Source organism: Dipteris shenzhenensis, chromosome 32 (genome assembly GCF_047967505.1).
Source record: "Dipteris shenzhenensis isolate YYH24624 ecotype China chromosome 32, Dip_SZ_1.0, whole genome shotgun sequence".
Taxonomy (NCBI): Eukaryota; Viridiplantae; Streptophyta; class Polypodiopsida; order Gleicheniales; family Dipteridaceae; genus Dipteris; species Dipteris shenzhenensis.
In genome coordinates, this window is record NC_141627.1 from 17231661 (window position 1) to 17259188 (window position 27528).

Here is a 27528-nt window from a genome sequence, read left to right on the forward strand (position 1 = left end):
TCACATCCTAGCCGGCTCTTTTTGGTGGATGTGCGAGAGGCTTGCGTGGCTATGGGACGAGGATTGGGACCCCCGCACCCGGTGCTTCCTTGGGCTGCCATGTGGCAACCAACAGCCTAAGGAGCAAAGGATATGCAAGCTATGCACACTGTCAAAGGTAGAGACAAAGGAGCACTTCATGTGCACTTAACATACTATGAGATCCGAGGATGCTACCATTGTCTCTTCCAAAAGGCGCACGATTTTGGGCCTCCCCCTTTTCATGAGCAGATTTATGTTGGCCTCTACTTGATAGAGATGCAGCGACATAGACAGACTTTATTGGAGAAGATCAGGTAACAAGAGGTTGACTGTGCGCAGTGACTTAAGTCAGCCCCAGGACATAGTGAAGTAGAGGAGCAGAGTAGATAGCCAACATGAGGACAGCATGGATCAGCAGGAAGAGACGGCACAGAGAAAAAAGAGGGACACAGAGACCACATGATGCAGAGGTTGACCAAAGCGGGCATGATGGAGGTCCAACCCATCCCAACTCTACTTAGAGGGGACCATCCAAGCCGAGGCATCACTCTTGATATGGCCCACCGGATACAAAGACCGCACTCCAGCCATAGTGAGAGATAACCCGACACACAGATACGAGACATTTACGCTGCCCACAAGAGAACCACCATGGCACCGGGTTCTGTATTTTGAGTACCTAGTTTTGAGCACTAGCTTTGTGTACTATTTTTTAAGTTTTCAATTTTCATAGCATACTCAGGAAGGGCACGCTATGCTTCAGCCCACAATAGCTTGTATGAGTTACCCTTGGATTGTACTTGTCTCTCATAGGCCCACAAGGCCTCCCAAAGACGGTAATACATCTTTCTTTCTTTTTTCTCTCTCATGCATGCAGAGCAGACACAGTATGAGAAAACAATGGGCCACAATTACAAAAATCAAAGCAAATTAAAATATACAATCCGTAAGATATACAATAGGAATCCACATTTGGTCTTAATGCATTTGCTTCACAAACTGTGCAATGATCAAGTAGTAATATCTGCTCCCGTATTTTTAAAGCATCTGCTCCGGTATTTTTAAGATATACAATAGGAATCCACATTTGGTCTTAATGCATTTGCTTCACAAACTGTGCAATGATCAAGTAGTAATATCTGCTCCCGTATTTTTACTTGGATTTTACTAGCACATTTTCCTCACTCATGGGGGCAGGATTCTTTATTCTAAAGACGTTGTCTTGAATTGTTCAATGCAGGTGTTTTTCTTGCATGAACCCCTTGTAGGACATGCCATCCTCACACTCAAAATCTTATTCATGCATGCTCCAAGAAGAGGGAATCAGAAAATGCACATGGGGATCTGCTATTCTGTGCTGTGAGATACTCGAAAAGCAATCATTCTGCATAAAGTATGATTAGAAAAACTTCACAAGGGCAAACGTTACCGAGCAAAGCTGAAGTTGAATATATTAATTTGGATTCCAAGCCTCTTGTCACATTCACATTTTAGACGTGCAAATGGTGTTACAAATGTAGCCAAGCCAATCACCTTTGTCAAATTGAATGGCCATTTCATCCAAAGGCCTTCCAAAATATAGCTTTCACAAGCTTTGATACACAATGCTCGTGTAAGTGAGCAAGAGTCTTTTCTACAAAGGAAAAGACTTTTAGATCCATGTACAATATCTTTGAATATTTTTTGGACTGCCTGTCTTATCTGGCACTCCAGTTGCTATTTCCTGGGCAGGTTGGGTGGGTTCCAATAAAAACGGCGGTCCCAACAATCCAAACTACCAAAGCATCCAAAAATCATGCCCACTATGGATGCCTTTAACAAAAATTCTATTTCAAACAGGAGCATTCCCAGACGAAAGAATTTTTTAACCAACATCCATGTTTCTTTCAAATCTTAAGGACCTGCATTTGAAGATGGAGGACCTTCCCGCCTCTCTTTCACAGCACTATTTGAGTTTCCATTGCGCAATCCCACCAATTTTTTCTGCTCACTAGGAACGGGAAGCTGGTTGTCAAGTGGAAGTGTTCGTTTTGGCCCATCCAGGGCCACTCCCAATACCAAATTTTCCTCCAACTGAGGTTTTGTTGCAGAAGAAGTACCACCCAGTATTCGATCTGTCTCCTGTTTAGGAGAGGATGGACCCGGCGATGCAGTGCCATGGACCTGGTGTCGCCTTGTATCAATTCGTAGATCTACGTCTGTGTTCCTATGTGTTGGCAGCTCAGTGTCGCTGATATCATCTTGTGTGCTCTTTTCTTCACTGATAATCACAGCATCAGGATCAGCAGTAGATTTACTCAAACGCTTCTCTGCTTTGAGCGTACCCTGAGGCAGCTGCTCTGCAACTTTCTTACAGCCCTTTTCACCTCTTACAGCCGTGGGCTGAGAAACTTGGTCAGATGGAGAGACTGACAAACCTGTGCCCTTTTCACCTCTTGTGGGGTAAGAAATGTGGTCAGACGGAGAGACTGTCAGCTTATCAGCTGTCTCTGATGTACCCTCAATGGTAGATTTCGCTGCAACCTTCTCTCCCTGTGGAATGCCCACAAGAGGTTCAGAATCCACCAAGCCCTCTGAAATGTTTGCTGGAGGTTTCTCAAATGCTGCTCCCAACAAGGTTATATCCTTGGAATTAAGGCCCATAGAATCAAGTCCCTCAAGGTGTGGCTTTGACTGAATTGAAACTGGTGCTGAAGACGCGCCCCCAATTTTTGGTCTTCCTTCTGCAGCAGCTTGTTCCTTGTGCTTAACAGGGGCCCTAGAATCTGAAGGAGCTTCATGTGTACTCTCAGTACCCGGAATTCCTACACCAGCATCAGATCCATCTTTTGCAGTCGTGGCATCCTCTTTTGCATGTGAGGCTACAGTACTGGCATTAGAAGGTGTTTCTGTATCGCGTTGTCCACTTGAAATGGCACTAGCTTCTATCAACAGATAAGGCCTCCCTTGTGCCTCTGCAGAACGGCTAATGTCACTGAATGGAGCAGTACGGGATTCTGTGTCATCATATATGCGTTGCACTGACCGAATGGGGGTAGCTAGGCGAGCACGATGATGACTTATAACTTTCAGTAAGTCCAGTAAAATAATTTCCTACAGAACAACAGCATTTAAATGACCCCTGCCCTCAATAAAAAAATGAAGAATAGGATTTCAGCAGTTCCAAAATTGTTAGCAATGCCAACCTTTACACGAAGGTATTCTTCAAAATGTGGAGTCTTCACAAAGCAGGAAACCAAGACCTGCGTGCATCAAAAAACCCCAAAAAAGACTTCAATTTATGAGCCATGGAAAATGTATTTAAAAATGGCAAGCAAACTGATTTTAACTAATGAGAAAAGCTCAAGGCTTGAAAGAAAGAGGGGCAATACTTCACTTTGCAAACATACCAATAAGCAAAACTAAAAGAAAATCACAGAGAAAATGGCCTTAACAAAGTTGTTCACTTGAACACTTCAAACTTCCAAGTTCCAGCTAGCTGTTTTCAACCTCATTGTTCTCAGCACAGACAAAAAGGTCATTCCCTTGCAAAATTAGTAGCAATAAAGGTAACATCTATCTCCTAACAAATGAGTCCAGATCTGATTGAAGAGCTACGTGGCAATCAGGCGCCACTTTGGGAAGCTGTTGCAGGTCGAATCAGTGACAGAGGGCTGCTGCAGAAGCTGGAACAAATGGTGCACTGGTACAGACAGGTGGCAGTAGTCCTGGTTCATGTTTGGGCCATTCACAGGGCCTGGAAGAGGCCTGGAACAGATCGCACAGAAGCAGGCCAGTGGCAGGAAGCCACGTGGCCAGGAGGGACAGCAAAGGAGCTGCAAGGAGCAGTCCCAGGACATATCTATAGGGCCCAACCAAGTCGGCCAGTCAACAGTCTGTCGGCTGGTAGGGCCATCTGGTTGGCTGGCTGACTAGGTTGGTCAGCTGGCTGATCAAGTCACTAGAGGAGGTGGAGACAGAGGAGCACTTCTTATGTATATGCCCAGTCTACTATGAGATTCACGAACGGTACCACTGTCTTTTTCAGGAGGGTTACGGTTTTGGGCCACTTTCTCGGCTGATCTGGTCTCTACCTGATCAAAATGTGGTGACACGTCTTGACAATGAATGCCGAGAGATAAGATCGAGATGTGGTTTGATGATGAATGCCGAGAAATAAGATCTCACCTCATATGTGAGCAGGCTTTGGGACACTTGACAATGTCCAAGGCACAGCGGATCTCACATTGCCTGACACGCCGCAAGAGGCAAGCTTTCCTCTCGCATAGGATGAATGAGGTGATCCGATTCTTTTGAGGAAGGGACCCCAATGAGGGCTTCTCTTTGAGGGGCACACTTTTGCAACATCAAACTATGACATCCCACACAATCAGAGAGCCCTCGACCATGAGGGGTTGTGGACTGAGCACCTTGCACATGGACAAGAGGCCTTGGCCCCAATCCTTGTACAAATGTCAAATCCTACTATATGTCACGGCTTCCCCCTGCTTGGAGTGCCACCACCATCGTGCTGATACACAAAGCAAGGGATCCCATGGACACTGGAAAGTACCGTACTCTCATGATTGGTCACGCATTGGAAAAGATTTATGGATCAACCTCGGGAAAAAAAAAAGTGTGTATTAACGTCCGCGGGAGGCCTTGCGGGTCTATGGGACGAAGTACAAAGTACACCAAAAAGGAAAACTCATGCAAGGCTCAATGGGTTGGAGCAAAGGGCGCTCTAGGACCCTTGCTGAGTAAAATGCCGATCTAAAGAGCTCAATAGCTCGAGCAAAAATCAAATACAAACTGAAGCAGGCTGAGAGCTAGGACTTCAAAACCAAAGCCCCAACACCATGGTGGCTCGTTTGTGAGCGGTTAAAATGTCTCAAATATGCATCTGTCGGGCTCTCACGAAGTGGTGGTGGTGTTTTTTTTTTTTTTGAGGGGAGGGGGGGGCGTTCTCCTCGATCTCTGAACTCGCTGGGCTACGTTCAAAGTGACCCCTCGTCTCAGGCAAACTCTCCTGAGGAAAGTTGTGATAGGCCAGCTGACTCAAATGCACAAAAATCGGAGACGTGTCACTATGCTCGGTCAGCCTCTGTATCCTCTCGTATGGTCACCTCCTGCTGCTCTCTAATATGTCGTAGTAGAGTCTCCCTACGTCGGCGCATCTCAAGCAGATAGAGCCCAATGTAGAGCTGGTCATGAAGTGGATCAGTCGTGAGAGAAAATGCTCGAAGAGGCATGACAGAAGGGTTGCAGCAGCCCCATAGATATTAACAAAGCATCCTAAGGCTAGATATTAACAAAGCATCCTAAGGCCATCATGGACAGCAAGAAAAAGGCCAATTTATGTGGTCAAAAAGGACTCTTAAACACAGGAAATATGCAAAATGAGGAGCACTAGGACATCCAAGCTCAGGATAATTGTGGGCTGGTCACAGATGACGAGGAGGAGCTTGTGATGGCCCCTAAGATACTTGATGTAACTTACCAAGAGACAAACACTATCCAAGACACAAGGCAAACTATTAAGCCTAGTTGAAAGTAGCCCCTCTCCCCCTTTTGATCCAAGTGGCACTACTCTACATGGTGCTCTGACAAATAACCACCCCGGGACGTAGGATCATAGTTGGCATTTTGCATAAGCTGGCATTTTGTGTCAGTATTTCAGAGTAGCATCAACATGATGCTATACCATCCCAATACTGCTCCTCCTTGTCGACCGAGGTGTTACCCTGAGCATCATTTTGAGCATAGAATGCTCAGTGAAAAGTGTAGTCACCTTTCCAGTTAGGTTATGGCCTGGAGGAACTTGTCCCAATGGAATTCTTGGTGCCTAGCTTGAGGATCACAACAGAGCATGGACCGATGTATATAAAAATACCCTCACAGGTTGCAGCAAATGGTGGCAATGGATGAGATAAGTTTTTTCATCATATGGTGTGGGTGGAAGGTGCTAAGGTGTTGCACTTGTGAATCCTTTTTGGCATCACCCTATCATCATAAGTTATATAACATTTAAAGCTTTGACAGATGGTGCATGAAGTCTCTAGAATCACCAATATACAAGCTGAAAATGGGACTGGAAAACATCTACAAAGAAATGATACAAATCCAGAACGAAGGTGACACAATTGACTCTTCTCAAAACAACATTAATAATTGCCTGCTTTTAACACAAAGAGAAGCCTCCTCAGTTTCTATCACATTGAAGAAAACAATAGACTCAGCCATGGCAAATCTAGCACCAAAGAAGAGTCTAGTCAAAACCAATACTTATGTAAGAAGTCAAGTTATAAATGATGTAAGAAACATGAAACATTACCAAAAGAGCCTGATTCTCTGGGCTGATGCTCTCAAAAAATACTCTCCTATGAAGTCTTCTTTGCTCAACCTGTGGATGCTTTGCTAAAACCTTGCGCATGTCTGCCACAATGCTCTGCAAAGTTTTAAACAAAACTGCTTAACACTACGGACGCATTTTAGGTGTACTTGAGCTTTCCTAAAAAGCAAACAACGTACTGTTATCTTGCTGACATCCAAGTGGTTTATGCCAAAATATGTCTTGATTCGCCAATGTGATTTCTGACTTAAATTCCGGACAACACTGACAGTAAACTTGTGATTTGGTATATGAACAGCCTCACGATCATCTCCTCTAACAATTGTTGGAGACCACCACCCAACATGCTGAAAGCACCCAACCCCCCCAGCCCCAAAAAACACCAAGAAAAAGGGGTCAAGGACTTCCAAAAGATGTCCATTGAATTACTACAAATTGCCAAAATAAAAGCAATGTAAAATCTCCTTGAAATCCCTAAAAAGTCTTGATAAGTACTAGTCCCTGTATTGTATGGAAGAATGGACAAGAGTTTTGTATGAAGGGGCCTCACCTCAACTGTACCTGAGACTTCATAACCCTCAATCTTAGTCTGTATCCACTCATTGACAATGAAGGGTCGTGTTGCATGAATCATTATACTCGAAAGGAAATTGGTGAAGATCTGTAATCACAATTCAAGAATTAGCTCTTCCTAGTGCAAAACCAAACCAGCAAGCATAAATTTCTCTGTATGCATAAATCCATTTCATGAAATCCTTGCTTTTTGGAGTCGTAAATGAGGCCAGAACAGTAGAATATCTTCAAAGAGGATAGCCAACTGTGATACCTTCCTTATTGTTGAGAGCATGATACTAATGGCCAGACAATGGCCTTGGAGTAGCAGACCTGCCTACAGGTTGAGACCCTATGCTATGAGACCCAAATTCTTGCTGTTAAGCAGACTGCTCACTCGAGGGTGGATAGGCATAGGTAGTGAGCACTAAGCAGTGAATCTGCTAGCTCATCGCTTTGGGACTAGATGATAGAGCATATTATCAGGATTTTACGTGAGGCTCTCTCATGTTGCTTGCACAATTAGATGTGGACAAACGTGGGATTGATTTTACTAAAGGTGGTTACCTAGGTATGGGACTTCACCACTAAGTATAGTCTTGGGGGCTCATCATAGGCATCAATCAATACACAATCATAGCATCCAATCCATAGACTATAATATATATGAAAAGTTGAGGATAAGTTTCTTACAACTGCCAAAAAATACTCAAAGCAATAGTGAAGAGAGAGAGACAGAAACAAAAACAGAGACAAAGACAGAGAGAGTTTATCAAAGTCTTCAAAAGACCAAAGGGTCTATGAGACTCAAAAACTAGATACAATTAGCTGAATGGGTGGAACCACCAAGCAAACTCAAAAACTAGATACAATTAGCTGAATGGGTGGAACCACCAAGCAGGCATTCGCACCCAAGGCAAATACAAATACAAAATATCTGAACCCATGGGAAGAAAGATAGATATGCAATGTGGTATCGATTTGGCAGTCCTCTTTATATTGTCTAAGGAACCAGGTCCGCTGGACAACTAAGAATGCATAGGAGGGCCTCAGTAGACAAAGGATTCGGTGGGGACGGATGAGGGATAAACCCTGTGATAAAGCGCTAATGTCGATCAACCTGCGTGGCCTGCTGTGGTATCCATAGTAGCTCTCCATCGGACAAGTGCCACTGTCAGCCCCCTCGGCTATGTTCCTAGTCCGTTCCTAGTCCAACAAACATGGAGGGGAGATCCCGGGCTCTTTGTTTGTCAATGTGCTCGCGAGAGTGTTGTGCCTCTCACTCCAGGTTTCCACTATCTGGTCTCCTTGGGGACTGCTGGTCAATGCTATCTGACTGAAAGTTTTCCTTTGAGTGGACTCTGGCTAGGTCTCATGATCTTGTCTCTATGCCTTGAGCGGCTGGTCTCTGTGTCGTACAGCCTCATGTAGGAAGATCGCTACTCATCTCTAGTTTAGATCAACCAAGAGGCTGGAGAGGAATCCGAAACCATCTTTGAAAAGACTAGTGGCGGCCTCAGATCTCATAGTACACAGGCCATTTGAAAGCAAAGTGCTCCTCTAATTGATCCTCTTGTAGATCACAAACAATGCAGATGCGGCCCTCCCTAGGTGTGCCCTCCTTTCATCCGGTCTCAACAAGTACTTTGTGAGAAGAGACACGGAACAACCCTCAAGAGTGGATCCGTCTGTAACCGGGCTGGTCAATGAAGACCTCCTCTTATCTAATGTAGGCACTGCTCTCTGTAGAAGCTGAGCTTCACAAGACGCTCGCTAGGTGCTAACCAAGAACTCAACCAAGATGATCTAGTGTGGGACTGATGGCTAACTGAACTGAGATGATGAAGTTTGCTCATCTTTGTTAGAAATGAAGTTTAGACTGAATAGATGGGCCCGGGAATTCATTCAAAAATGTTTAGGTACAGAATCCAAAATGACATTACTTGTGCGTACTCAACAAACATGTGTGCAGACGGTAAATAGACAATGCTCCTAGAGAGATATACAAGCAACATGAGATATCTTTCCCTCCAGAAAGGACTCAATACATAAGAGTCCAGAGTCCCACCAAGTCCTCTGTCCTTACTACAGAAGTTGTCCTACTATCTCCTTGGCACTTCAAGATCCCTGACCCCGCATGCTCGTTGTCGAGATTGTGTAGACTTAATCACTGTGCCCACAAACACACCTCCAAGCTATCCTCTCGAACAGCTAACTGTGAGACAGTGGATGCCTAGAAGACTTGACCTCCTTGCTGCCCTGATGTGCAACCAATAATAAGGCCTGTCTCCTTGTTGCCCTGGAAGACGACCAAGGGTCTTGATCCCTGTCGCTTTGTCTGTTGCTGATGGCCACCTCCCTTGCCCCTAAACTGATCCTTGAGGCAGGCTCTCTTGTAGCTCCAATCTATTCCTCAACTGGATCCCTGGTGAGCAAGGGCCCCTCCAAAACAGGCCGACTAGCCAGCCTCAAAATGGCCGACCCAACCTGTCCAAAAAAAGGCTAGGGCCCATCCCCCATTAGCCTATATAAACCAACCTAGCAAGGTCAAATCTGCCCCTGTCCCAACCTGATCTAGCATCTTTTCCTGGCCGATACATGCTCCAAATCCTACACCATATGGCATTCTCCATAGCTGCCTTCCTGTGCCATTGATCCTGCCTCCATCCAGGGCTCTAGAGCCTCTCCAATAGCTCCATACACCTTTTGCAGGTTGTTCGTATAGTACCCCATCTTTCCCACCCTCCGTCTGGGCTCTTTTCTGCCCCAGATATGCTCTATTACCTGTTGTAGACAGTCGCATGTGACCAGCAACCATCTCGCCTCTGATCCGTATTGTTCCATCCCTCCAGAGAGCCTCTAACATGCCAGGTATTATTCAGCAACTAAAGCAATCCCCAATTTATGGGGCAATCAAACAGCTCACAGACCAGCCAAAAGGCCAGCCATCTCAGCCAAACAAATGGCCAGAAAAGTCCAGCTGGTCTGGCCGACCAGTTGGCCGACCAGCTGGCAGGCCCACCGACCAGCTGGCCGACCAGCTAGGTCTGGCCTATAAAAGGCTTCTGCCCCCACACTTCCTTTGACAGGACAGGACCTGCAGCTGCTCCTCATCTCCTCCATCTTTTGCTGCAGGCCCGCCTGCTCCATTTACCTCTCCTCTCCACTTCTGCCTCCTCTGCTGCCTCCTCTTCTGCCTCTCCTTCCTGCCTCCTGGCTGCTCCATCCTCTCCTCAAGATCTGTCCCAACTTCTGCTCCTCTGCTCAGATCTGCTCCTCTACTTCAGCTCTGCTCCTTCTGCTCCAGATCTGTCCCATCCTACTCCAGATCTGTCCCCTTCTGCTCCTCTACTCCAGCTCAGCTCCTTCTGCTCCAGATCTGTCCCATCCTACTCCAGATCTGTCCCCTTCTGCTCCTCTGCTCCAGATCTGTCCCATCCTACTCCAGATCCTGTCCCCTTCTGCTCCTCTGCTCCATATCAGCTCCTTCTGCCCCAGATCAGCTCCTTTTCTTCATCATGTTGCTATTCCAGATAACCTGAAGGTTCCTTCCTCAGAGCATGCTGGTTTTCAGCCATTTCCTAGGGCAGCTCCAGCCCTTCATCATCCTCGTCATCATTGAGCTACACGGAGGACTGCGTTACGCTCCCTCTGCTGCTATCTTTTCTACTGTCTCTCTACATGGAATCATCTTTCTGATTCACCTCAGCCACGGTCCTTCAGACACGACGGCTTTAGGTTCTTGTATTCAGTTTTTCATATTACCGACAAGCACTATGTTTTTTGAGTTCCGTTCTTTAGTTGTATCTGAGTATTATCTATTTTCTGATCGCTCCACTGCAAACCCTATCGTTTCTCTATAGGTATGTCCTAGGGTGTGCTACCCACATGGCAACCCGTAGCAGCCCCCTCCCTAAGCTTTTCTTTTTGAGTTTGCCACCCACATGGTGTTGGAAATGGAAGCGAGAGAACGAGAGAGAATGGAGCTGAAGCAACATGGAATGAAATAGCAGCAGCAACAATAAAATACAAAGCTAGGGTAGTCATAGAGACAAAATATACCTTTGTAAGACTAGAATATGTCCAATCATTGTTGTTCTAAAGTCCAAAAATCTACACAGAAAATAAAAGAGAAAACGAAAGAGAAGAAAAAAGAGGTAACAAACTTTTTTGAACAACAAAAGGAAGGCATACTTAGCAAGCAAAGCAACACTTATGTCGTCATTAGTGCCCAAGCATAAGCAGCTATACTGGGTTTCTAAAGACCCGCTGAGTCTCTTGGACAAAGCTAGGATAGTCATAGAGACAAAATCCTAGAATAACCCTAAAAAGATGTATGGTGACCAACTCACCCACAAACTCAACCTCTAACCTAGGTTACGGGTAAAAAACCTTAATAAAGGAAAAAAGTAGCCATAGCCCCTTATTACATAACATTGGCCACTCCCTTAGGAAATATAAGTATTTCTAACTGCTACCATTGAGCTCTTATAGGCATGTTTCTTTTAAAGAGCAAATAGAGAGGTACTGTTGTGGATTGCCTAGTGAGCTACGTGATTATTGCATCAAAACCAAGGTGGGTTCTATGACTCAATTAATTGAGAATGCAAAGACAGCATATGCATGGATGCAAGAGAAGAATTTGGACTTTATGAACAGCAAGAAAGAAGATAGCAAACGGGCTGCCAAACACCAGGATAAGGACATCAAATCTGAAAATAAAAATTATGGCAAACGACCGTTTCAAAAGGGAGGAAAAGCCCAATTCAAAGCTGGTCAAAGGCGTGGACAGCCTAATAAACAGCCCCGTACCAAGTTATCTGATGAAGAGAAAAAGTCACTCATGGAGCAAAACAAATGTTTTATATGCAAAGGAGAGGGACACCGCTCTTATGATTGCCCATCCAAGAAAAGAGACAGGTCAGATGATGATAAGAATGGTGATAAACAAACTGATCGGAAGGGCAAAAGGCCTAAACCTTCGACAAGACTTCTTCCAGATGTGATTGGGAGTTTGCCACATGCACATGATGAAGAGGAAACGAAAAAGACTCAGATGTGCAAAGCATGGGGAAAAATCAGAAATCAGAATTGTTTGTTTTTCTTTGATTCTGGATCAAAGGTGAATTTCATAACTCCTAATATGGCAGGAAGGCTTGGCATCAAGCCTGAGGAAATGGAGCCATCCGGCATGTGTGATATGGCCAACCCTGTACTCAACACACCTGTCACTCCTATCATTGGCAAGTTGAGGATGCATATCCAGGGATATCAGGATGCAGAGGAATTCTACATTATGCCTTTGTCACAGTGTGATGCTTTGCTTGGGATGCCTTGGATATACAGGGTGGGGGCTGATGTGCAGATGAGAAACAAGAAGATTTCTTTAACTCATAGAGGCAAAAATCATGTACTTGATGTAAAGTTAAAAGGAAAGTCCATCCCTGTAGTTTCAGCTTCTTGTATTTCCAATGTAATAAAGCATCATATTTCAACGTACTTGATTTTTGTCAAAGAGGAAAGCCAACCAGTTCAAGAAGGTTCTACTCTTTCTGCTTTAGATAGAGAAAGGGCTGCTTTTATTTCAGATTTTCAAGATTGTTTCTCAGATGCACTTCCTCAAGAATGACCTCCCAAGAGGCCCGAGGATCATCAAATTGATATAATTCCAGGAAGCTCACCGCCTAATATATCTCCCTATCGTGCCAATAAGGCACAACAGGAAGAGATAATGTCACAAGTGAAGGAGTGAAGGAACTCTTGAAAAAGGAATTAATACAGCCAAGTAATTCTCCTTACTGTTCCCCTGTGTTGCTTGTGCAAAAGAAGGATGGCAGTTGGAGAATATGTATTGATTATAGGGCTTTGAATAAAGTCACAATTAAGAACCGTTTTCCAATTCCATGCATTGATGATATATTGAATCGGTTGGAAAGTTCCTCAATGTTCAGTCGTATTGACCTTAAAAGTGGATACCATCAGATAAGGATACGGCCTGAAGATGTCTACAAGACTGCCTTCCGCACTTCATTTGGCTTATATGAGTTCCTTGTGATGCCTTTTGGTTTGACTAATGCACTTGCCACTTTCAATAGAATGATGGACAAAATTTTTAGAGCACATAGAAGTTTGTGGGCACTTTCTTCGATGACATCATTGTGTTCTTTAAAAATGAGTAGGAGCACAAGAAACACCTTACTATTGTGTTTCAAGAGTTAAAAAGACACTAGCTGCTAATAAACACCAAGAAAAGTGAGTTCTTTATGCATGAGATTCATTTTCTCAGTCATATAGTGTCAAAGGATGGAGTCAAGATGGATCCTGCAAAAGTTGAGGCCATAAGGAGTTCGCCAATTCTGAAAAATCTGCATGAAGTCAGAAGCTTCCTTGGGTTGTGTTCATACTATCGGAGGTTTATAAAGTACTTTGCAAAAATTGCTTCTCCCTTGCATGCTTTACAGAAGAAAGCTGTACCGTTTCGGTAGGGACCAAAGGAAAATGCAGCTTTGAAGAGCTGAAGCAAAAGTTGTGTTCTGAACCCGTTATTATCTTGCCAGATCTTACACAACCCTTTGCTGTAACTTGTGATGCATGTGGGAACAACATAGGAGGCACTTTGATGCAGGATGGCAGAGTGGTTGCATATGAGAGTAGAGTTCTCAAAGATGTTGAATTGTACTTGCAGACATACAAGAAGAAAATGTTAGCAGTGATACATGCTTTGACCACATGGAAACATTACCTTCTTGGAGCTGATTTTTATGTGCAGACGGATCACCAGTCACTTATTTCTCATGCAAAGAAATTTATATGAAAAGCACATGAGATGGACTAACTTCCTCCCAATGTTTCATTTTCAAATTGTACATGTGCCGAGTAACAAAAATGTCGTAGCTGATGCACTTTCCAAGAAACTACAGCCTAAAGCAATCTCCAAGAAACCTAGTGTTTCAGCAGTGAGCATTGCTTACAACAATGTGTTAGATGTGATGAAAGATCAGTATGTTAATGATGCTGATTTTTCAACTATTTATGATCAACTTTCTGATGGTCAAAGGCATGATCACTATATGTTGAAAGAGGGTTTCATTTTGATGCATGGACGACTCTGTGTCACTGATCAGATGCGACAGAAAGTAATAATGGAAAGTCATGCTCCTCCATATACAGGACATAGGGGAATTACAGCAACAATTACAGCAGTGGAGCAATACTTTTATTGGCCATCTTTGAGGAAAGATGTGGAAGAATATGTGAGAACATGCATGGTTTGTCAGAAAGTAAAGTTTGATAGGCGGAAGGCACCTGGGTTGTTACACCCTTTGCCAATTCTAGATAGACCATGGCAAAGCATAGCTATGGATTTTGTGTTTAATCTTCCACGTACTCCTACTGGACATGCTGGATTGTGAACAATAATTTGCAAGTTTAGCAAACAAACCCACTTTGTGCCAGTAAGAAAGAAAATTACAGCAGATCAAATGGCCAAATTGTTTCTGCAGCATGTCTTCAAGTATCATGGGATGCCTGAATCCATAATCAGTGATAGAGATCCGAGGATGACCAGCCTCTTTTGGAGAGAGCTGTTTAAAAATATGGGCACTACGCTGAATTTTTCGTCATCTTTTCACCCTCATTCTGATGGACAATCGGAGCAAGAAAACTCTACCATCTTGGATATGTTTAAATGCTATGTCTCAGACCACAAAAGCAAATGGGAGCGTTATTTTCCTTTGCTAGAATATGCACAATAATACGGTACACACATCCACAGGTAAAGCACCTTTTGAAATAGTGGAAGGTGTTAGGAAGATACCTCCCATTTTGCATACAAAAGAGAAAATCTTCGAAGCTGATCGTTTTGTGGAAAGCCTTGAAGAGGCTTACAAGAAGATCAAATATGTATATGTCTTGCAAAGAAGTCAAGACAAGCGGAAAAAAGCAGCAGATAAGCACCGCAGGGAATTGGTATTCACAGAAGGTGATTGGGTTTTGCTGCGTTTTCAGAAGGCAAGGCTGAAAAATAAGAAAGGCAAGGAAAGGTTGTACACAAAGCTGAACATGCGTTACTATGGTCCTTTCCAAGTTTCTGAAAAGATAAACGAGGTAGCTTACAGGCTGAAGTTGCCTCCGCATTGGAAGATACATAATGCCTTTCATGTGAGCTTGTTAAAGCAATATCATGGAGATATTCCCGAGGATTTACCTGATGAGGTGCAGCTTGAAGTGGAAGAATAGGATGAACTTCTGGTCCCAGAGCAGATTCTCGCACACATAGATAGAAAGCTCAAGGGTAAAGTTATCCGTCGCTACTTGGTAAATTTTCAAAATTACCCATTACTTGATGCGAAATGGATGGAAGAAGGTGAACTGGCAAATTCACCTGGGATATTGCAGCTTTACCTTGATGCTTTCCAGTTAGAGCCGACTGCAGTCCGGACTCCTACAGGTAGTTCAGCAGAGCGAGCGTCTGGAGCATTACCTGGTGTTCGAGAGGGAGGTAGCACCTCCACTCCCTCAGTACAGACGGGCTCACCGTGATTTCTTGAGGTTGCTTGATGACACTGTATGTTTTATCCGAGATAGTGAGCTGACAGTATTTCTGCTGTGAGACTTCATGATATTGATGCATCTTGACTATTGATCGCCGAGGATCACATAGATTTTGAGCAGTGTATATGGATGGATGCATGCCTCTCCTAGCCATATTTTCACTGTCTCTGTATACTATAGCTGCGGCTTTCTTCTATACTCTTTCATGCCATATTTCATGCTCGCTCCTGTGTTTTGAGGCAACAAACTGTGGTTTGCTGTTTCAAGAGGCGGGTATGTCACACGGGCGTGAAATTCTAAGTACTTTAATATACTACAAAACCGTGACAACTTTGGTTTTAAAAGTCCAAGCGTGGGCTTAATAATGTGTAATTAAACACGGCATGGTACCTAGCACATAAGCGTAATTAATCCCTAGGCCCAAAGGCATTCCAAGGAATTAAAAGAGTGGTTGTTGGAAAATGATGACGTGGCATTTTAATGGACCTCCTAGAGATTAAAAGAGTGGTTGTTGGAAAATGATGACGTGGCATTTTAATGGACCCCCTAGAGGGCCATGTACCTTCAGTGGCCCCCCTAGAGTTCCAGGTGGCTCTAGTGCCTTCTACATGCTCCTTTGCCATTCCTGGACCTTCCCGGGCCTTCTAAACTTCACATGTGTGGTTTCTTCTCTCATCTTCTCCCTTTGTTGAGATTTTGGACTAGTTTTTCAGCCTCCTTCAGCTATATTCCGTTTTTCTTTATAACTCCTCACCCGTTTGGATTCCTCAACTCCCGTTTGGCCCAATGGCTTTCCCCTCTGCCTCCCCTTCGCAGTGATATGCTTTTCCCTCCATGCGTTTAGTAGAACGGGCAAAGCTGAGCACTTCTTTTGCTGGTCGAATTTGCAAAAGTTGCTTTTTTTGGACCTTTTTGCTTCTACAGCCTCCTGGGCCTCTCCTCTTGCAAAGCTACAGCTTTCTATTGAATTTCAAGTGGTCCCATGCGCTGGTTGACTGGTTTTTCTCAGTTTTGGAAGACTTTCCGACGATGAAACTTCTCCAAAACCTTCTCATTGCATTCCTCTCTGAAGCACGCTTCTTTTCAGCCCAAGACTCTCACTTCTTCGGGACAGAAGTGCTTCTTTTCGCATTTTTCAGAAAAATTCTTACTGGTCGACTCTTGTAAATGCTCTTTCTTCATGACTTTGCACTCCTCTTTGACTGAGAATGCAATTGGGCATTGGCTACTATGTCCTCTTGGCGATTGAGGACTTGGTTCGAGTTTTCAGGGCTTGGTGAGTTGTGATTTTGCTGCTGCAATTTCTTTTTGCCATAAGCTATTAGTTGGCCTCATGTGCTGCCTCTTTCTTGGTTCACAGGTGCCCGGGCAGTGCCACATGAGTCATTCTTTCGTTGGGTACTTTGCTGATTTTACTTTGAAGCTTTGAAAAGCTTTATGAATGCCATCTGGAAACCACTCAAAGAGAGTGCAGCTGGGGTGCAGTGTGATTGCATCTGGACAGCCAATGGAATTGCACTCGGAAAAGAGAATGCCTTTGGATTGAGCCTATGGGTTAAGTGCACTTATGTGATGGTGTTCTATGCTTGAAAGCCTTGCGAAGGCTCAATGAATTGGGGCTGCGTGCTCAGTTGCAAGGAAGGTCTCCCAGATGCAACTCCTAATCATTTCACTGTGAAATATAAAGAAATACCGAAAGGGGCGCCACGATGTTTGGGACCAATCAGGTGCACTTGTCTATGTTTGTTGAGCAGGGGCATTCTAGCCTCCATCCCTTTTTCAGTGGTTTTGTTTGTGAACAAATGGGTCATCAGGAGATGCTGTACACAACTGATTGTGTATCACAATACACTTCATCATCATCAACAGCATCATTTCCATCAGAATTTCTGATCTCATCCTCATAACCTTCAACAACTTCAATGTTCCATTGTATAGATCTATTTGAGCACCTTGGCAAACTATCATCCATAAGCATGGTGTCAAACATGGATAACCCACCTGGATCAAAGGGAAAGGTGGTCCCTTTTTTGGAACTATGATCCTCATCATCATCAAGGCCTTCATTCACACAGTCCTGATATTCATGAAATTCAGATTCTGTTGCAGAAGTATTAGGAGATAAATCCTCATCAATCTCTAGAATCAAGCTCAACTTAACTCCTGTTTTTGCTTTGCACACATTCCTATGTTTAGGGGTCCACTTCTCACCACAAAGGTAGCACAAATTCTTCTTCTTCCTGTCATCAATAATTGCTTGAGATAACTGCTTAACCAACTTGTTTCTTTTATCACTCAGATTATCCTTTGGAGTTTTTATCACCCAAATCATCCTTTGGAGTGGGTTTAAAGCATGACTTTACATCTGTAGCCTTGTAAGCCTTAGGTTGTCCCATGCCACTGCCATACACTACGTGGAACCTAGAAATAGAAGAAGTTGTAGCAGGTGCAAGAAGTTTGCTTTCATCGTTGGAAACCCCTTTGACCATAGGCTTAGTTCCAAAGTGACCAATACCCAAAGTCTTCTCCTTCCCATTGTATTTGGGTTCATAAAGCTTTGCCAACTGCATGGCCTCTTTAAGAGAATTGGGCTTTTGAGCTGCAACATCTAAAGCAATACTAGGGTGCAGACCATGGATGAACTTGAGCATTCTAACTCTTTCATCAATACCATGAACAAATAGAGCCAATTTCCAAAACTGTTTGATATAAATTTTCACTAATCCTTGCTGAGTAAGATCGTACCACTTACAAATATCTTGATCCCTAGTAAAAGGAGATATAAAAGTTTTAAGCATTTCAGCCTTGAATTCATCCCAAGCATTAAAAGTTAACCCTTCTTGCTGTAGATGCCTCCACCAAGAGTGGGCATAATCTTCTAGATGAAGAACAGCAAATCTGATTTTACCTTGATCACCCTTTGGATATAGAAGGAAGTAGTCGTCCATCTTGCTGAGCCATTCCTCCAATTCCTCAGGAGAGGTAGAATCACCTTTGAACTTAGGAAGTATAATCTTGTCTTTCATATCTTTGTCTTGATGAACAGGTCCTTTTGGTTCAATAGATTTAACTGTTTGTATATATTACTAGAATGTCATTGCTGCCCTAAGGTCTGCTGGTAGTGTTGGAGATAAGTGCACACTAGGTGTACTATTTCCCTAGTCTACATTTGTCTAGTCTCAGTTTAGTCTTTGTGTCTTGAGTGTGTGCCATGTGGCACCTCTACAATTATCCCATAAGCACTCTTGCTCTATGTCTTGTACTTTGGTCCATATATTCATGGGTCACATCATTGCAATCTATCTAGCTTGTGTCTTGTCTACACTCATCTACAAGGTAACTCTTTGTCTTTCAATCTTGTTCTTATTTTACTTCTAGTTTTCTAGTTTCTAGCTCTTGCTTTTATATTCCTACATGGTATCAGAGCCATGTAGATCCCTCTTCTCTCCCCTCAGTCTGCTGTAGCCATAGCCGCACCTCTCCCAGCTATCCTCTGCTTCTACCCCCATCTCGCGAGCTGAAGGAGCCGCCTCTTCTCAGATTTCTGCCCCGCTCAGCTGGTCGCCATCATCTCCGAAACGGGCTGCTCCTGTCTGCCCTGCCATTCTCTGCGCCACCACATCAGGCCGCCTCTTTCTGCCCCACCATCTCTCTACCAGATCTGCGCGCCATTTCTGCCAGCCGCTGCTGTTCTTGCTCAGTTCTGCCCGCCATTGCTGCACTCACCAGGCCGCACCTCTCCAGCTGCTGTTCGTGCTGCTTCTGCTCCAGCTTGCTGCAAAAAAAAATCTGCGCCATCTTCTCCCTTGATGCTCAAGCTCAAGGTCTTGCTGCTGCGAACCATGGAGATCGCCTGTGAGCTGCCGCCCCTGTTCATGCTGAAGAGCTGCCCACGTCTTTCCTACGGCATTGCTTTGGAGCTCGCGCTGCCTGCACCTCCTGGACCACGCCCCTTTCTGCGCCTCTGCCTCTGCCTCTGCCTGGGATTTATTGCGCGTCATCTAGAGGCAGCTGCAGATCGACTTTCCTCCTGTTAACGAGCTATTTGCTGCATTCAGTTCTGCTCTCACTTCCTCTTGAAGAGTCTACAAGGTACTGTGCATTGCCTATTTCAGTTTGCTGAGCAGTCTTTTTTGTTATTCTCATATCTACAAACTGCTGGTTCCTCATGCTTCGATGGGCTGTCACATGCTATGGCCTTGACAAGTGGTGAGCGAGCCGGCTTCTTGGATCTCTTCTTTCATTCATTTCTGCAATATTGTAAGCGAATAGACACTGCCCTTGCATCTTAGCAAGAGGTAAGACCTTCCCACATGGCCTCTTCTACTCATTCTCTCATGTCTATCGACAAATTCAATGGGTCCAACTTTCATACTTGGCAAATCAAAATAAAGTGCCATCTTATGAAAGAAGGTCTTTGGGACGTTGTTCACCGTGCTGCTCCCGAAGATTCCAACATTGAGCAAGTTGTCACTGCCAAGAACGACAAAGCCTATGTTATCATCTTGCTCGGTCTTGGAGATGATTACATTCATCACATCTCCGACATACAGTCTGCTTCTCAAGCATGGATCACTTTGGATACCCTTTTTGGACCCCGATCTAAAAACTCTAAGATTGCACTTATGATCTCATTCTTTGATCTACATATGCAGGAAGGAGCTACTATAGCCTCTCATGTCAATTATCTTCGCAGTCTTATGGTTCAGCTTGCATCAGTGAAGTCCCCCATCTCCGAAGATATTGCTATTGATGTGCTTCTCAAAAGCTTACCTGACACCTATGCTACTCTTGTCACTACCTTCAAGTATCACAATAATCCTACTCTTGAAGGTATCATCAATGCTCTCCAAGAAGAAGAAAGAACTCAACAACGAAAGGTAACTGACACTGCATTTTTAGCAAAGAAAGGAAGGTAAGAAAGCCTTGCACCCATTGTGGCAAAACTAATCATATGGAGAAGGATTGTTTCAAGGCTCATCCATGCACCATTTGTGGCCGTGATAATCATCGGGAGAAGGACTGCTACTCCAAACCCTCTACATCAGCCCCTGCATCTACCTCAGCCCATGTTGCTGCAACATCTCCATCAGCAGATCTTGTTGTTCCTTCCTCATATGATGAGAAGTGGGCTTTCTGATTACTTCATATTTCTTGTCTACCACTTTGACCACCGATGATGTAGGTCAAGGGGTTCTAGTGTCTTACTCATTCTGCTTTTGGACCTGAGGAGGGAATGCTCCAAGGTCTATCTGTTTGTCTACAGTCAGTCTTCTGTCTATCTAGTCTTGTCTGTCTCTCTACTTGTCTATCAATCTGACTGTGTTTTGTTTTAGATCCATCTTGTCCCTACCCTTGTGGACCCATATGAGGATATCATTTGAGGAGGAGTGTCTCAGGATCTTTGTCTATCATGTCTTCTGTCTATCGGTCTTTATGTCTGTCTTCTTCCTAGTGTCCACTTAAGGAGGGTGTTGGAGATAAGTGCACACTAGGTGTACTATTTCCCTAGTCTACATTTGTCTAGTCTCAGTTTAGTCTTTGTGTCTTGAGTGTGTGCCATGTGGCACCTCTACAATTATCCCATAAGCACTCTTGCTCTATGTCTTGTACTTTGGCCCATATATTCATGGGTCACATCATTGCAATCTATCTAGCTTGTGTCTTGTCTACACTCATCTACAAGGTAACTCTTTGTCTTTCAATCTTGTTCTTATTTTACTTCTAGTTTTCTAGTTTCTAGCTCTTGCTTTTATATTCCTACAGGTAGCAACTTATATTCATGGAGTTTTTGACACAACTCTTCAACTGCTGAACTGTTATTATTAGGAGTCTTACCATGTGCTGAATCCTTATCCATATGAGCTGTAACTCCACTAGAGTGATAGGTCCTTCGGGCAGAAGCCATAAAACCAACCGGTTCAGTTACATGTATAGGATCATCATCATCATCATCTGAACCTGAGTCTCCATCTATTTGGGGATCCACAGGTCTCTTCCCATCATAAATTTGGCTTCTCTTTAACTGGTCAAACCTTTTATTAAAAGTGGCAGACATGTTCTGCATCCTTTGGTCAATCCTCTGATTATTGGTCTTAATCTCATTAGTTAACTCCTTGAATATCTGTAGCATTGGGTCCATACAACTCTTTATGATCTGCTCTTCGTTAAGGGATGCTTGTACTTGAGCAGTTGCTGCTGAATCCCCTTGAACATTGCCAACATGAGGATCATTGGGCTCAGAAGCTACAGCCTGATCATCAATTGGTTCCTTTTCTGGGATGGAATCAAAGATACCAACTTGACCAGTAGACCTCTTTACACGAATCTTTAATGACTTGAATCTAGAGTAAATGCACTGTCTTAAGCCCTGATCAAGAACCAGTACCAAAAGCTCCAAATGCCAATTTTGCCCTAATTTCGCAGGTCAAATTTCTGAGAGAGAACTTGCAATTTCCCGCTTGTTTAGGCGATCCTTATGCTAAGACTGAACCAAAGGGCGAATCAGGAGTAGAATTTCATAACATTACATCTGGATGGCTAGAAATTGATAGAACCTTTGGCAAATAGCAATTCTGCGCTAGCTGTTGCACTATATTTTCAAAATTCTCAATAACAAAAAACCAGATTACTTTCAAACTTTATCAGTTGCATCCATGGAGCTGCGCAACCATATGCAATAAAGCTGACCCAAAATGGAGTCATAAATCTGAATTTCCGCAGCATTTCTTCTATTCCAGCCAATCGAATTTGCTCATAACTTCTCCAAACAGTTTCGAATCACCACCAGACTTAGGGCGCAGCCTTATGTGATTAGTGCGAACAGATCAAGCCAAGAACGACTTAGTTTGGTGCAGGCAAACAGCAGATCGTCACTTACATCAGTTTCTTGCGCCAGAGAGAAGATCACTCCAATGTTGACGCAATACTCCACCATTTTAGGATTCTCATATATAGAAATGATCAGGGAAGCAAGGGCTTTCCATTGATGCAAGAAGCCCCAAATTCTGAGCACTTTGAAAATCAGGGTTTCTCAGAGCCTGCCATGTGGCAGCTCACAACAGAGAGCACTTCTGACGCTGAATTTTACGCTCCAAATTTCAAAGTAATTGGATAAAGAATTTCCCACAAATTCCCACGAAAAGTGCTCTGATACCAATGCAACAAGACTGCTCCTAACTGACAGTAAACACCCCTAAATTTGGTAGAATGTGTAGTGAAGTACCTTATGTTTTAGGAAAAAGGTAGGAGTGGAAGGTCATGGGCTGGACCTACAATAGAGACTTGTGAGGGGCTGCATAAGGACAGGAGGAAGTCAATCCTTTTTAGAATTCAGCTAAGTATTGAACTCTTGCTGTAATTTCTATTTCAATAATGAAGTACAAGTCATGAATGAATTGCCAAGTACAACTAGAGGCCCTTATATAGGTATGGCCCAAGGTAGTAGTACAAAGCAGTATTGCTTATAGTATTACCTCCTAGGATGCCACGTGGCAACTTATGGTATCCCCTAAAAAAAGAAAAAAAACACTTACAAGCCAATAAAGACCTTTCTACTAACTTTTAGCCTAAGTAAAAAGTAACCCTCTGTTACAAAAGGAAGTTGTGGATACGTGGTTACACAAGTGGCAAGACTTCCAATTCCATCCCTTGCCGATGACAAACACATTTAGCTTGCTGTCATGAGCGCATGGTTTCTAGCAAATGCATGTTGGCCTGAATGTGGGCAGGACCTAGACCAAGAAGGGGGCAAAGTACCTTAGTTTTCAAGTTAGGCCATTGGTATAGAGCCCCACTAGAAAGGGGCTAGGGGCAAATGAAAACATGGGCTGCCACATGGCTAGTCCATGAAGATGCAAGACATGGAATGGAATGGAAAGGAAAAGCAAGACTAGGAAAGCATAATGGAAATGAAATAATGCGAGAAAGAAATATACAACTAAGCAAAGTACTTACATGATCAAGAAAGGCATGAGGCTTGATGAAAATAACAATGAAAGTACAATGCTTTTATAGGATAGGGACACACACTCTTAAGTGTCAAATGTATATGGGATAAGTCCCATAGTGACACATGGCACTCTAGGATATAAAGTAGTAGTACTACTCTAAAACACACTAAAAGTCACTCAAATTGACTCCATTTCCTAACACCCCCCCATGGAGGAAAGATGAGGGACTACTGGAATGGAACCAAGAACAGAACATGACAATGATGGTCATCAAAACTGTGCATGCCGGTCTAGAACTAGATGGAATTGGAGAAGCCATTCCTCCAAGGGAAATGACGGAGAGAGGCTTCAATGTCCTCAATCTCTTACCTCAACCTCTTGGAAGATAGTCTAGCTCTGATACCATATGAAGATGCAAGACATGGAATGGAATGGAGAAGAAAAGCAAGACTAGGAAAGCATAATGGAAATGAAATAATGCGAGAAAGAAATATACAACTAAGCAAAGTACTTGCATGATCAAGAAAGGCATGAGGCTTAATGAAAATGACAATGAAAGTACAATGCCTTTATAGGATAGGGACACACACTCTTAAGTGTCAAATGTATATGGGATAAGTCCCATAGTGACACATGGCACTCTAGGATATAAAGTAGTATAGTACTACTCTAGAACACACTAAAAGTCACTCAAATTGACTCCATTTCCTAACAGCCCATGCAAGCCAAAATTGGTAAGGTTTGTAGGCCATCTTCTCCCAATTCTAGTGATGCCCTATGGGCCCTGGTATGTGCCTTGTAGACATAGTTATAGGCACATAGTTTATTTTGTGCCTTTTATGCCACATAGGACACTTAGTCCTATGTGACACCTAGGACACTTAGTCCTAGGGTCTAGGTACAAGTACTATGTACTTCTCTTTTCTTAATACTCTAGTTGACGTGACGGCGGATTTCCTTCGACCCTTATACCTTGTACTTGCTCTTTCATTTATCGATCCTACAGTGGTATCAGAGCCAAGGTCTACACTTGTCTTCCAGCTCTCCTCAGCCCCTTGAGCCCTCCATCACTCATTGGAAGTCTGCTCCTTTGCTGGTCGTTCCTGCTCCAACCTGTTCGAGGCTCTCCAGCTACTGTCCAAGGCTCCAGAGTCTTTTCGCCAACACTTTTTCTGCTGTAGATCCAGGCGCCCAACTCCCCGGACCTACATTGCTCCCTGCGCTCCCTTCCATACAGTTCGTACGACTATATGGACGTTCGTACAGATACGTGTAGAACTCGCGTCAGATCCTGTACGTCTTCGACAAGTGCCTGCACCGTACGTTGTACATGTGTCCGTACTGCGCTCCGTACTTGCATTCCGTACAACCACGTACTTCCGTCGTACCTACGTTGTACTTGCACCATACTTTCGTACAATCGTACTTACAACTGTTCCATACAAGATACATGATGTATTCCGTACCGGTATTTGCAGTGCAAGACATTGGCAGATTTAGGGTTTTCAATACCTTTCATTTCCTCTAGTTGCAACTTCTTGCAAGAATATTAGAGTTTTGGGATTTGGTGTGCAATTCCTTGTTTGATTCCAGTACATTGCATCAAGTTGCAGGACATTGAGTCACATTTGCAGGACATTGGATCAGTTTACAATACATTGGGTCACATTTGCAAAAATCTCAACAAAAATTGGGGCTTTTTTGTATTTGCCTTCTTTTTTGCCTATTTGTCCTCATTAAACTTGGGACTTTTGCCAGATTTGCTGTTTTTTGCAGTGAACATTGCCTGACACAGTCACATTTGGGTCAAATTTGCATTTGCCCTTTGATCTGGGTTGGAAATTTGCAGAACATTTATTTGCAAATATTTGATGTCATTTTTGGACAGTCAGCTCTTTGCAGTGATAGCCTTGAGGCTTTTGGGTTTTCATGTCTTTTTCAGGGTATCCCATTTGAAATGGCTCGCAACAATCATGATCTATTTGGCATTCTTCGTGAAGATGATAAGTTGGATGGCACCAACTATCCGATGTGGTCTTATCTCATGAAACATATTCTTGTTGCAAGGCATTTTTGGAATATTGTTTCTGGGGTTGATCTGATGCCAACCAATGCTATAGTGGTTGCCTCTACTGCTGGTCCCTCTGCAGAGGGTACTCCTCCTGATGCCTTATCTTCTAGCACCCCTGCTATTGCTGCCCCAACTCAGGAACAATCAAGATGGGATGCCAGAGCTGCAAATGCTCATTCCTGTATTGCTTATCATGCAAGAGAATCATTATTCCACACGTCCGGTCTTGCAAGACAGCAAAGGATGCTTGGGACAAACTGGCTTCTCTTTATCACATTCGCAATGGGACACGTGCTGCATTTTTAAGAAGGCAATTGCAGGAAGTCAGTATGAATGAAGATGACTCTATGGATGGCATACCTAACATAGGTCAAGGACCTCATGGAACAACTTGTCAATATTGATGAGGTGGTGCCAAATTCTCAGCTTGTCAGTACCACATTGAATGGACTGCCAGATACATATCAAGGGTTTCCTACAACCCCTCGATTAGTAGCCATGGGTAATCCAGACCACTACTCTTTTGATCAGCTAGTCACATTGCTTTTGCAAGAAGAGCAAAGTCGAGCTAATAGACAAGCTATTATTCCTGATCATGCATTTGCTTCACACCAGACAGGAAGAGGCAAGGCTTCCAAGCCTATGGGCAACCCTAAATGTGCGCATAGCAGTGGCAATTCCTCCAATGCATCTAAAAATACAGCAAATAAGTCCAAGAAGAAAAGATGCAACTATTGTCGCAAGCCTGGACATGACATTTCAGAATGCAGGAAGCGCATTGCTTCGGAGAAAAAGAAAGCGGGATTGACAGTTAATGCCTCACATCCAATTGAATCCCACGATCCAGCAGAGGCTTCACATGCACATGCTCTTCAGGATGATTGGGCATGGGCTGTCCATTGCTCATTTGATCCCTCCAAAGTTAATGCACTCTTTACTGCTAATGATGCTCAGTCTTGGTATTTTGATAGTGGTGCTTCCAAGCACGTCACATCTTGCAAACAGTTGTTTCATTCCTTAGCTGATGCACCTCAAGGGGGAACTGTCACATGCGCTAACAATGCCTCCTATGCTGTAAAAGGAATTGGAGATGTGCAGCTCACATCCATTTCAAGCCATCTTGTCACTTTGACAAATGTTCTCTTTATGCCTGGAATTGAAGTTAACTTGATTTCAATTTCAGCAATCGCCACTTCAGGTTTCAGATTGATTTTTGATGGATACAGATGCCTAGTATATGATCTTCGTGATGACAATGCCATAGTCCTCATTGGCACTTTGAAAAAGGGCTTTATCACCTTGATCATCACTCAGCCGCATTGTCTATTGAAGCATTTGCTATTTCAGATTCACAACTTAATGAAACTCATCTTTGGCATGAGAGAATGGATCATCCCAATTATAGAGCTCTTGCAAAGCTACATTCACAGCAGATGGCAAATGATGTACCTCAAACTCACACAGTTTCCAAACATGTGTGTGAGGGCTGTCTTTTCGGTAGCATGCATCGGTTTTCTTTTCAAAAGAATTGTCCAAAACTCTCACAAAGGAAATTGCAGCTAGTACACACTGACGTCTGTGGCCCAATGAAGACAACTTCCATTGGAGGGTACAAATATTTCATGACTCTCATTGATGACTTCACAACATATTGCTGGGTATATGCTTTAAAAGCCAAATCTGACGTGTTCTCATGCCTTCAAAGGTGGCTGAATATGGTTCAGAATGAATCAGGATGCAAGCTTGTCACCCTCAACACAGATAGGGGGGGAGAGTATATGTCAAAGGAGTTTGATGCATTTCTGTCTTCACGGGGCATTGTTCACTCATGCACTACTCCTTACACTCCTCAGCATAATCCTGTTCCTGAAAGGAAAAATGGGTCCACTATGGAGATGGCCAGATGCATGCTTAACGCCAAGTCCTTGCACAATAAATTTTGGCTTGATGCAGTGATGTGTGCCAACTATGTGCTGAATAGATCACCTACAAGGGCATTGAAGACTGTTACACCTTATGAAGCATGGAAAGGCAGGAAGCCTTCACTT

The 27528-nt window shown here is 43.6% G+C and overlaps 1 protein-coding gene across 3 annotated transcripts in view; it reads right to left on the minus strand.

Moving 5' to 3' along the window:
• Window positions 1–1465: 1465 nt before the first annotated feature.
• LOC147880386 (mechanosensitive ion channel protein 2, chloroplastic-like) overlaps window positions 1466–27528 on the minus strand; it is a 63849-nt gene continuing 37786 nt past the window's right edge. For all 3 annotated transcript variants that reach the window (XM_087370487.1, XM_087370486.1, XM_087370484.1), the window contains 5 exons: window positions 6903–7013; window positions 6532–6699; window positions 6335–6448; window positions 3207–3263; window positions 1466–3114 (listed from right to left, as the gene is read on the minus strand). In XM_087370487.1, the coding sequence (XP_087226613.1) occupies window positions 1915–3114; window positions 3207–3263; window positions 6335–6448; window positions 6532–6699; window positions 6903–7013 (1650 nt within the window). In that variant the 3' untranslated portion in view covers window positions 1466–1914. The remainder of the gene's footprint in view (window positions 3115–3206; window positions 3264–6334; window positions 6449–6531; window positions 6700–6902; window positions 7014–27528) is intronic.